The sequence below is a fragment of the Esox lucius genome, chromosome 5, assembly GCF_011004845.1.
Source record: "Esox lucius isolate fEsoLuc1 chromosome 5, fEsoLuc1.pri, whole genome shotgun sequence".
In the NCBI taxonomy this organism is placed as follows: Eukaryota; Metazoa; Chordata; class Actinopteri; order Esociformes; family Esocidae; genus Esox; species Esox lucius.
The window spans coordinates 21105802-21117711 of record NC_047573.1 but is presented as its reverse complement, the minus strand read 5'-3'; the positions used below and the strand labels follow the sequence as shown (position 1 = coordinate 21117711).

General features: G+C 43.3%; 1 protein-coding gene across 4 annotated transcripts in view; it reads right to left on the bottom strand.

Moving 5' to 3' along the window:
* Positions 1 to 312: 312 nt before the first annotated feature.
* galnt2 (UDP-N-acetyl-alpha-D-galactosamine:polypeptide N-acetylgalactosaminyltransferase 2) overlaps positions 313 to 11910 on the bottom strand; it is a 71804-nt gene continuing 60206 nt past the window's right edge. For 2 of the 4 annotated variants that reach the window (XM_010888710.5, XM_010888707.4), the window contains exons 8-16: positions 11431 to 11518; positions 10680 to 10767; positions 7468 to 7571; positions 5728 to 5854; positions 4947 to 5039; positions 4675 to 4758; positions 4073 to 4217; positions 3318 to 3437; positions 313 to 2801 (exon numbers count right to left, since the gene is read on the bottom strand). In XM_010888710.5, coding sequence (XP_010887012.1) covers positions 2646 to 2801; positions 3318 to 3437; positions 4073 to 4217; positions 4675 to 4758; positions 4947 to 5039; positions 5728 to 5854; positions 7468 to 7571; positions 10680 to 10767; positions 11431 to 11518 — 1005 coding nt within the window. In that variant the 3' untranslated portion in view covers positions 313 to 2645. The remainder of the gene's footprint in view (positions 2802 to 3317; positions 3438 to 4072; positions 4218 to 4674; positions 4759 to 4946; positions 5040 to 5727; positions 5855 to 7467; positions 7572 to 10679; positions 10768 to 11430; positions 11519 to 11910) is intronic. The other 2 variants (XM_010888711.5, XM_010888708.5) reach the window with 1 other exon arrangement.

The window sequence follows — 11910 nt, the reverse complement described above, 5'->3', positions numbered from 1 at the left end:
TTGCCACTGTTTGATTCGAATTACAATTTCTTCTACAGTAAACAATCATCTTCTCAAAGGAACAAATCTTGTTAGATAATGTTCCAATGACAATTTTCCTATGATCAATAATTTGGTTTTACCATCAGTTATCAAGTCAATGGCACATCTCACCAAAACGTGATCACAAATGGTACTGTCAATGTAAATCAGGTAAGTAAATAACTTTGGCACATTGTGCTATGTAAACATTTCTTCCAATTAAAATTGATTTTTTTTTTCTCTCCGTAATGCCTAAAGTGAACAGCAAACATGTCATTTTCACACAAATCTTATAAAAAAAAGGCTTTATTCAATACGTTAACAACGGCTGCCACCATGTAGACAAGGTTCACACGGGCAATCCTGTTTAGTACTGTAGGCCTCCCTCTACACATTTGAACTTTCACATTTGAATTGTTACAACTGACGTGAACTCGGAAATTGTTACAATTTCAACAGTGAAGTGATGGCCGACAAAGTTCTTACCGTGTGCAACTTGTAACCCTACTAACCCCTCTCACATGGGAGGCTGCAACCTCCTGCTCTCCTCATGATCCCTCAGTCCTGCCCACTCACAGATCTCACATTCTGAACTGCAGATACTGCAGGTAAAACATGGGACGTTTCCTCAATCCCCTGCTCCACATCTCACACCGTAGGATACCTCATCTCTTTGGCATTTTTGAAATGCAATACCTCCACATAAGGGAGAGATGAGCGCTCCTGCCTCGGCTCGGTCACTGTGAGGCTTGTTTTCTGTATGGATGTGGTGCTGGTTGGGGATTCCCTTTGGATATGCTAGTTTGTCCAGGACGATGTCGAACACACAGGGATTGATGCTTCGGACTGACAGTCTGAAATGGTTGATATATTCATATATAACGAGGGCTCACAAAATACAGACAGCAAGTATTACTAAATAATTAGTAATTTGCTATTCTAGAATAAATTAGTCTATTGATATCAAGGGATTTACCAAGACAAACACTGCCATTTCAATGGATGGTTCTTTCCTAAGTGATCTTAGGCTCCTTTGGCCATCACATTTAAAGTGGGTTCTGTTTCCCTCTGAAATAAACAGTAACGTTTAAAGTACCACATACTGTATATTACAAGCTACATGTATGTATTAACCAACTCAGAACAGGTTCCGACGCAGACGCAAACTAGACACACAACAATGATACTGAAATATGGAAATCGTATTGCTAACTATAGCAGACAGACCTGCCCTTAAGAAACCTGTTGAAATCTGTTAACTATTGCACAAAGACTTTCCATGACACATGATCAATATAAAAAAGGCCAAGACATTAGACACAGCTTGTGAGCATAGCAAAAAAGAGAAGGGGGGGGGCTGAGAAAAAAGTATTGGTACAACATGCACACAAGTCTTTTCCCATGTAAATTCTATGAGGTTATGACGGGATAGTTATGGTAACACCGACACTGAAAATGAAAATCAATACCAAATGCAGATACAATTTCAGTCCCAAGAGAAGTCAGAATGCAACAAGGCTATAAAGAAATAAAAGTTAAATTTAGTTTGTTACGCAGTTAATTATTCTACAGTATAATTTTGCCCCCAATAATGTTAGGAACAAAAGATCCACAATAAACTTGGACACTGTACTTACTGCTTTTGTAAAGTAGAATAAAAACAATGACATTATAGAAGATTTGTAGTTTGGGGGGTTGCTCCATTTAACTGCGATGGACAAAGCAGCCATGACAGAAGAGCAGTAACAGCCTGTTCTACAGTTTGTGATGATTCAGCAGCAATACAGCCACACTCAGCAACCCCTGACCCCACCCACCAGCATCTATGAGAGGCCCGCAAAGAGCACACTTTTGATCGGACGCCTTCTTACAACAAGTCTGACAGGAGCAGAGTTAAAACTCAGTATGAACTGTGGAACAAAAAAAAAAGCCTTTTTTTTTTACTTCACTTTCCCACTCACTTGGGCAGGACGTCCCACCAACCAGGTTAGAGAAACGTTGCAATGTACAACTGGAACAGAGCATAATTCCCTTTAAATAGCAGGACTTTTATTGGCCCACCCGAACTGAAACCATACCAAAACCCTCCCCTTTCTGCCTGGGTGGCGTCTGTCTAATCCTGGGGACCTCTGTGGAACATGTCTTTTACATTCAACAAAGGTAGATTACTCAGGGATAACAACAAAGTAAGTCACATCCATTTCAGAAATGCATTGAACATCAGTGGAAAGAGAGAGAGAGAGAAAAAAAAAGTTAAAATACACACAAAATAGAAAAACACCCCACCCCCCCAAAAAGAAAAGTCCCATTCCATTTCATCTGCATTAAGAAAAGTAACTCATTCACTTTCCAAAGGGCTGGACTAAGATGAAACACTGAGGTATATAGTTGGATGGAGAGCATCATCCCACTCTGTAGTCTGTAGTTTCATGTCCTTTCTGTGTCTGCGTCCTGGGGCCCCTGTCTATAACCTTCCATCCGTCCGTCCGTTTGTCTTCACCCGTCCGTCCATATGTCTCTGTTGTTGGTGCTGGGTGGCTCTAGTCTTTTGTAGCTCCGGGGAGGAGGAGAGAAGGAGGTGGTGAAGGAGGAGGAGGTGGTGTTGGCGGGGACTCTCCCTCTCTCTAGGGCTGGAGGTTGAGGGTGAACTTCCACTGCTGGTTGAGGTTGGGGCTACAGACCTCCACCGTGAGGCCCCCAGCGCGAGCGCTGTGGCTGTCCAGGCACAGGTTGCTGCCCACGTGCCGCAGCTTGGAGTTACTTTCGATCTGCTCCCATTTCTGGAGACACAAGGCGGGGTCAGGGAGGGCATGGGGGCTGCACAACTTGTTCAGAGTTTCACTAACCAAACATACACGGGTTCCGCAATTATGCAAGCTTTAATGACTGGGTGTTGCGTTATTTATAGTACACATCCAAAGGAATCAACCGCCCCATAAACATTTTTAGATTATTCTAAATTCCATGTAATAAAGGAACTACTTTATTTTCCAATTCCTTCATAACAGCAAGCCTGAAAAGTCAGTCAATTTGGTTTTTCTCCTGCTGCTCTCTGATGAACCTGTTCTGATGGACCAAACGGACCTGTTCTGATGGACCAAACGGGCCTGTTCTGATGGACCTAATGGACCTGTTCTGATGGACCTGTTCAGATGGACCTGTTCTGATTGACCTAATGGACCTGTTCTGATGGACCTAATGGACCTGTTCTGATGGACCTGTTCTGATGGACCTGTTCTGATTGACCTAATGGACCTGTTCTGATGGACCTGATGCTCGGGGATCAGCTCACTCACCTGTCTGCTGTCGTTTTCCCTGCAGCCCTGCAGTTTGATTTGTGAGCCTGCCGTGCGCTCCACCACCGTCAGGCAGAGGTCCATGTGCTTCACCGACTTGTCCTTGGTCAGGGCCCATTCCTGAGGACAAAAAGAAGGACGACCGTCGGCTACTTTCACACGGTTCATAGTCATTCTCTGAACGCGCGAAGCGCGCGTGCGTGCGTCACTCTTGAGCCCCGCTCCTCCACTGACGCTGCGGCCTGCCTCCACAACAGCATCTGGCATCCTACCAGTGGAACCACTTGCTGGGGCCGGTTTTGTACAAATAAAGACAAAACGGTGGACTTTCAAATGAAGACGTAGGGTGGCGTTAATAACGTTTCTAATAACGTTAAAACCACATCTGAGGGGTTGAAGCGCCTCTGACACAGGAGGACATAAAACCAGTCCATCTGATCAGTGAATGCGAGACACCTATGTGAACCGGTAGTTGACTGTGCAGAGACGTTTTACGACCCGCGGTGAACAGTGACCCTGTAAAAAGCTTGGACCGTGGTGTATTTAGGAACCCGCCTCAGTGTACCGCCAAGCACCGTGTACTGGCTGGCTGTGTGTAGAGTCACACACTCCCAGGACCTTTCCAAATCCCAGTTGGAGGATTCGCGGCGTCAGAAGGGGTTATGAGCAGGACATCTGGAATCCTCCAAGCAGGGAGCTCACAGAAAGTTCTAGGACGTCTGTAACCCTACTTCTGTAACGGATCTGAGCAGTACCTGAGCCCTGAATGGTACCTGATTTCCCCCAGCGTTGTGGCATTCGTAGACCCCAACCACTCCGTCCGCGAAGTGCCCCAGTGTGTCCAAGCAGTTTCCGCCCTGCTGCAGAGCTCCGAAGGCGATGTCCTGATGGTCGGGGACCCTAAACGAACCAGGCATGCGGCACAGGTCAAGCGGATGTCAAAAAGGCCCGGGGTCAATTTGAAAAGAAGGCAGACCATTCAGGGATTAAAAACAGGTCGCTATTTGACAATTGATGAAAAAGGAGTTCTTTTCAATTCGTTTGTGATTAATTGACGGGTGGGTGCGATTTAAGTCGTTCCATTTCTGAAGTTTAAATTCACATCACAGAATTGCATGGATGGACCATGTTCACCACTGTAACAACGGAGTCTGTCACTAGCTACATTCTCTTAGTATAATTTCCAAGTGGCGCCAAAGTCTGACCCACTTATAATGTATGAAGTAATGATAGGGGGAAACAGTAAACATCTACTGTACACAGTCAACACCTACTGAATGTCTAACCCTTTCAACTGTGCCCAATTTCAAAGCAAAACCCAGCGTGACCACCATGGCGAGGTTTGATCTCTACCTACCGTAGCTCTGGGTACACATTCTCCAGGTACCACTTGAATGGCTGGCAGCCCAGCCTCTTCTTCATCTCCATTCTGCTTTGAATGCTAGCAGGCACAGAAAACAATGACCCTTCCTGTTACCGACACACTCGGACAGACAGAAGTAGCCTAACATCAGGAGGCAACAGAGATCCCTAACTCAAATGTGTTTGGACCATTATATTCCTGGTTTTCATGGCCCATCCGGGGAACGCAGTGGAATCTCCTGGAAGCGTTGCTGAAGGGACACTTACTTGCCGTAAGGGACGTTACGAGCCGATGGCACAGCTGCATAATAAAAGTTCTTAAACTCGTCCATCCACACCTCTGCTGCTCGTCTCGTGTTCCTGGGGATAAACAGACCAGTTAGAAGTCTTCCCGTTCCTGCTTCCAGACCCTTTTGACAACTTAATGGTACAGTAGCCTAAATGTTAGACGCAGATCGTGTGAATTTTAATCAAGGGGACGGTGGGATGAATGTTAAAAGACGACGGACAGGACAAGATAACGTGACGAGGCCTGTTTCGAGAGAGGTGCACACATCATAAGGCTTGAGAATCCGCGCTGGGTTTGTCGGTTGCGTCGTGACTGACAGACTCTCTCTCTGGTCGCATAGATGAATCCCCCTGACGTGACGCGTGCTGTCACAGAGTTGACACTGCAGGGGTGCAGGCAAGACGAGAGCCTCTATTTTAATGACTGCAGCTCAGCGAGACTGTAAACAGTGGGGTTATTTCAGGGAAATGGAAACCGGGCCTCTCCACGGGCTACAATCAACTAATTATAGCAGGTATTGGCGTCGCCCCCTCAGCCACCCATTCTTGGAGAACGTTTAAGTCCAGGGTACAATTAGGGGTAAAATGAAGGTAAGCGTTAGTGGTTAAACACAGCCACAAATTGTTAGCCCGCCCTAATGCATGCTCAGCTGCTCCGTGTGGTAATGTGACGGCACGTGGTTGGTTGTTCATACTCATGGGGAACCACCAGAGGGCAGGCTTTAGCCGAGTCTATGTTACAGGGACGATCAATAGTCACCTAGCAAATACGGTGCCGCTACCCCCAGGGAAAGTGTAAGGATGCTGCTTCCTGAAGACGTGTCCCACCCGACTGCAGGGAATAATTTCTAGACTGCCCCCACATTGCCACACGCGGAAGGAGATCTCTGCAATGACAAAAGACAAATACAAACACATTTAAAAAAGATATATATATATATATATAGATAGTTTGGGCAAGTTTTAAAAAGCGGCATTTCAATATTTATGCTTTCCATGACCGGAACCTTTGACGTCAACACGGTTTCAGAGAAAGTTGGGTTATATATTTTTGACAACGTATACAGGTGGTTTAACTCCCTCTTTCAGAACAGGTCAGTGTTTCATTATTAATCATTCCAGGGTGCTTTCCAGGAGTGTTTGGTGTCACCGTCCTGCTGGAAAACCCATGACAGAGACCGTTTTTCTAAAACTGTGTTTGTCATTGCGCTCCAGAATGCCTAGGTATTCCCCTGATTTCATGATGCCATGCACATAGTCAAGGCACCTGGTGGCAGATACAACAAAATAACCCCAAAATGTCACAAAACCACCAACACGTTTGACTTCTGGGAAGGTGTAATATGATGCTTCATTTTTTTGCTGTAAATAACGTTGATGTGCTGATAAGAGCAAAAAGCTCCAATCAGTCCACAGGAGAGTCCTAGAAGGATTCTGGCAAGTTCATGTGTGCTTTGGTGAATCAAGCTTTTTTCTCCCTGAACTTTGGTTCCCTACAATACAACCTCCTTTCACTGATGGATGGTGCAAGAGGAAACTGTGGTACCTGAAGGTCAGCTTGATTTGTGTGGCAGGAGATCAAGGTGCTTTCTCTACCATTCAAACAATCCTTCACTCCGGTCTTCCAAATCCAGGAAGGTTGGCTACAGTGATTTGGGCCATAGAAATTCTTTATAACATTACATAAGGTCAAAACAGTAACATTAAGGTCTCTGGAGATGGACTTGAATTTGTACTTGCAATTCAATTCTCTTGCGTTCTTTCTTTTCTCCATGCTCATTGCAGTACACAAAGTGAAAACAAAACAGAACAATGTTCTTCATTCAAAATGGTTGAGTGAATGACTTTCATATGGCAGAAACCAAGGTGCTTATAATATTGTCTGTTCAATTATAGGATTTATTTATTATTTAGATTTTTGGTTTTGTTCTGCCAACCAAATAAATACATGTTTATTTTTGAATTTCAATAACTTTCTAGAAGAAATGTTGATTATTTGAATAAAGTGACAGGGTGCGAAAACAACAAATAATAGACTAAATTATATACTTGTACTTCCAAATAAGCCTACTTTGTAGTTTAAAGAGAAATGTTTACTAAAGTTTAAAGTAGTTCTGTCAACCTACAAGATGGTTATCATTTAACTGGCTAGACACGAAGGTTGACAGATGAATGCGTCTAACAAACACGGGCAATAATGCTGGAAATCAATTGGAAGGGGTTACACGTTTGACTGTCTCTTTGACTTTTCAACCCAATACTGGCTACATGGGGATGTGAAAATCTCAATGTAGCATACTTTGGATAGTAGCTGGGTGCTTGATGGGCCTGGTTAGTTCACAACAGTTTGTGGTGAAGCACATGAAACTGGCATGCACTTTTAGACTTGTTTGGCGAGCTAGGCATAATGCCAGTGATCGCTGGTGCCGATTGATCGGTTGGAGATCTCTGCGCCTTGGCACAAAGACAAACAAGTTCACAGGTTTCTGTGTCCTCTTACCAAGGTTCTCTCCACCCCACACATCCATCATCATGTCGTACTTTCCCAGCAGTTCAAAGTAGGTTTTGTCCATGACAAAGAGGCCGCCGGCAATCATGGGAGTCCTAAGAGAGAGGTAGAAAGTCCAGTACAGTCATGACCATGAGACAACATGATGAGTCAGACTAAGCAAAGTTGAGCAAAGTTTCTCTCTTCTGCAAGTCCCATCAATAGCATGTGATTTACTGAGCATGGGCCTGTACTTAGCAGGTCAATTGTGGTGTTCTGTCCTCAGGCTGGAATAATACAAGACTTCTCCTCAGAGGCCATTTTGTTTTCAAAATGAAAAACAGGTTCACTCCTTGAAGCCCCAAATCAGTAGAAATACACTTTTTCGACCTGAAAGGCTGTTTGGAACCCCTAAAGGACAGGAAACACCAGCAATCGTAGACCTTGCGATCACTTCAATAGTTTTACCTCGCTAACACACCTCAAGCTGTGTTTTCTTGACCCCACATAGCTAGTGTCTAGTGTAAAAGATGAATTCATTACCCTATTCTTATTCAATTGATTATTCTGCAAATTGACTGTTTTAGATGAGGCCTTAAATTGCTTTAGACTGTTCATGGTTGCCACATATAGAAAACGACCCAGGTCAGTATGCCCTGTTCTTAGAAGTGATTAGGGCCACAACCAAGGCACCAGGCCTCAACCCTAACTTATCACGACCCTGTTCAGTTGGCGCCAAGGTAAAGTTGCCGGTGTCTCCTCTGTATTCTTCCGTTTGTGTAGGACAGGGACTGGGGGTAGCTCAGATTAGGGAGGTCTGTTAACTATGACCTAGAACTATGGTTGCCATGACTGTATAGGGTTCTCTTGTTTTCCTATTAGTATGACGACATGTTTTGTATTAGGGGTGGAGCCGAACCCGAATACGGTATTCGGAAAGGCACAAATAACGTGGTTTTTACAAATACTTATTTCAAACAAATACTTATTTGTATTCGGGAACAAGAAAACCGTTATATCAAAAAGCTGCGTTTTCTCATGAGACCGCAGTACATGCCCGGGTTGAGTGAATGACGTTCAGTCGGGGGAGGGGAAAAAGAATAAAAGCAGTAACTGACACAGGCTGCTCCACACATCTCCATTCTCCACACAGCAACAGAGAGCGCTCGGCTGAGCGGAAAAACTTAACTGCGTCACAATTTTGTTTAATAGATTTTTGTACCTTAACTGGGTTCCAAAGGCAATTTATAACTTTCAGGAAGCGGAGTTTGATCTGGATATTATTTAATTACGCTGCAATCGGGTGAACCAGCCCTAACGCAAAAAAAATAAAAATAAATATACGCCTATTTTGAATTTTACTCGAATACAAAAACAAATACTTTTTCCCCCTTAACAAATACAGATACAAATACTGGCTGCTTTGCACACCCCTATTTTGTATGTATCTCATAGCATTAGAGAAAATATTCTGGGGGACTGACAAGGAGGAGAATAAAGAGCTATAAGCAATAATGTGTAATCAGAACAATTGTTATGACACTACTCGGTTGGTCTTTGCACTTATACTCTGTTTTGTGAAAGCAATTGTTTCCATGGATCCACATAATTCAACTTGAAATAATCAGCTGTTATACCAGACTCTGACAAGTTTTTACTTGTATAAATCGCAAACATATTCCACTATTTGGTGATTAGAGATGTTTTGCTGAATCAGTAGGCTCAAGCTGTGAGCCAATCAGAAATCAGTAGAAGAAGCCAAAAAGCAACAGGAGCTAGAAGAGGAGGGTATTTTTAGGGACATTAGAGTATCTGGCATGATCAGACAAGTTCATGACAATGAGTGTTAAGGTGCAGGGGTCAATCAGAGTACAGGTGCGCCGGTACAGAACAAAGGACATCATTATCATTTGAGAACTCATTAGCATTTGTGACTCTCCCAAACCTGCCGATGAGAAATCACGATGAGCCATCAATTTAAACAGCAGATAACAAAACTGGGCGAGGTTAATTTTATAAGTATGTTTGGCTTTAAGCGGCAAAGATTAACTTTGGATGTGTCTGTAAAAATGCTGTTTTTATTATTAATTTCTGCGCACGTTTTGGTTTAGGTCAGGATTTCATTTTGAATGTTACTACCGGCAACCATGGCAACGGTATTAATAAAAGTATATCCAAAATAATAATGTCTAAGCCCACCGTCTGGAATCTGACAATAATGAAACTGTTCATTATTTGAATAAAGTGAAACAGTGCCTGTAATTTTGGCCTTGAGTGTACTTAGTCAAATAACTTCATTTAAAACAATAAGAAGCCAGTGTTCTTAATATTTTTTTAATTAAGTTCTCAGATGATTATTATCATTTTCAGCTCAAGTTTTATTGTAGGTAAAATTTTCATTTTGAACGTTGCTACCAAACAACATGGCTATGCTATTAATAAAAATCATGCAATTTATGAAAATCATGCTATTTAATATTGCATGTCTAAATATTAACTATCTGGAATCTGAGATTTTCAAAGGGGTACCCATTCTTTTGTGTTTTACGTCATACAATAATGTTTGAATTTGGTGTACCACAAATCCCTGAGTGCTTACAGACATATCCATGACTCCATGGTTTTGTTAACTAGTCTAGTTAACAGTGAATCATGCACGGAAAAACTAAAAAGAGACCATATAACCACATATACCACACAATTAACACTAATACATACTTCATATCTAAAACATAACTTATAACAATTCCAAATCTGATCAACAGTGAATGTTTGGCCAGCATTGACCCGGGTCTGTAATCAAATATGGTCGCCTTTCCTCAACGTCCCCAACTATGGTGGCTTGAGTGTCTGTGTGTTCATTCAAGGACTTCCTGGTCAAAATAGCAGCATGAAAAGAACCGAACATTATCAGATGTGCTTCGGGAGATATGTGAAGGACACCTTCAATCACCGTTGCCAGTTCTTAACCCCCCCCCATGACACCACTGAGGAGAGAACGGGACATACGGAACCTCAAAGGCTCTGCGTCTTTTTCTGGGACTCGGGGGTTCCCACAGTGGGCTCAGCACAGCCACTGCACACTGATACGGACATCTGAGGCTGCCTGACTCTCAGCCTGTCCCGGCCGACCCAGATGCCTGGCTGTGAATTATTAAATGAGGTGAGGCCGGCAGGCAGGCAGAAGGGGCAGCGGGAGGAACGCAAAGGCAAGCAGGGCTTACTTGATTGGAGCAGTGGGGTTCCCTTGCCGTGCCCTCCTCTGCTCCAGGGTCATGTAGTCCCACTTGAAGACCAAGTTCCAATCAAACCCTAGAATGGGAAAATGCACACCAGGTACCAATTAGGTAAGAAGGGATTTCGAATGAACACGAGGAGTCATTTGGATTGCTGAATTTTTTTTATCTGTGCTGGTTGTCAAGTGTGTTTTTGTTCCTTCTAGTTGACAACTGTATTGCTTTCACACTGTTTTACACAAAGCTCTTATTCCCTGTCATCTGCTACTATACACATGCACAGCCATCCATCCAACACACACACACACACACACACACAAGTTTGTATGGCTATCCTCATGGGGACCAGAAAATTGAAATAACCTCAATAAAGTAAAATTAATGCCTAAACTTTACCTAGATGTAATGCTTAACTTTAACCCTAAACTTAACCAACAACACCTGGACCTTTAAGAAATTCTAACTATAAAATGAAGTTTGACCCTAAACCCTGAGCCGGAAACTGACTGTCAAATTTTCTCTGGTTTTACTATACTCATGGGGACATTTGGTCCCCATGAGTATAATTAGACCTAAAAAAAACCACACACACACACACACACACACACCCACCCACCCCAGATGTCTCTGGCAGAAGGTGACATTGGGTACAGAGTGGAAACTGCAATGTGATTTTCCTAAAAGCCAGCCTGTCTGGGAGAGAAAAGGAAAGCTGCTGGTGTAGACGAGTGGGATTTACCTCCTTTGAGATCCGCTGAAGCGCCAACGTACTGGAAGTTGTCCATGTTGATGACGTCGATGATGGGCGAAACAACTCGCGTCTTGTCCTGTGGGAGACGCGGGGAGGTAAAGATGAGACAAGCGTTTCGTTGTTCTTGGGCATTATTTTGCTGGTTGGACGCAACGCCCCAAGAAGAAACCTGGCCCCAGCTATCAAAACGTAATTGGAACCACAAAATCCAAGGTCTTTGATGGGTTGGGCATGAGGGTAGACAATGCATAATGAAGATAAAAAAATAAAAATGGATCTGAGTCTGGATCCAATTTCAGCATTGCAGAGAAACTGAAATACTCAGTAAGGGCACCATATAATTTCACAATCGGAACTAGATAAAAGCTGAATAACAGTGTTACGGTCCAAAACAAATCTTTCGCCAGCCAAACGCTTAGTTGAACTAACAGGAAATTACCATGCAAAAAGAACATATGATGCAACAAA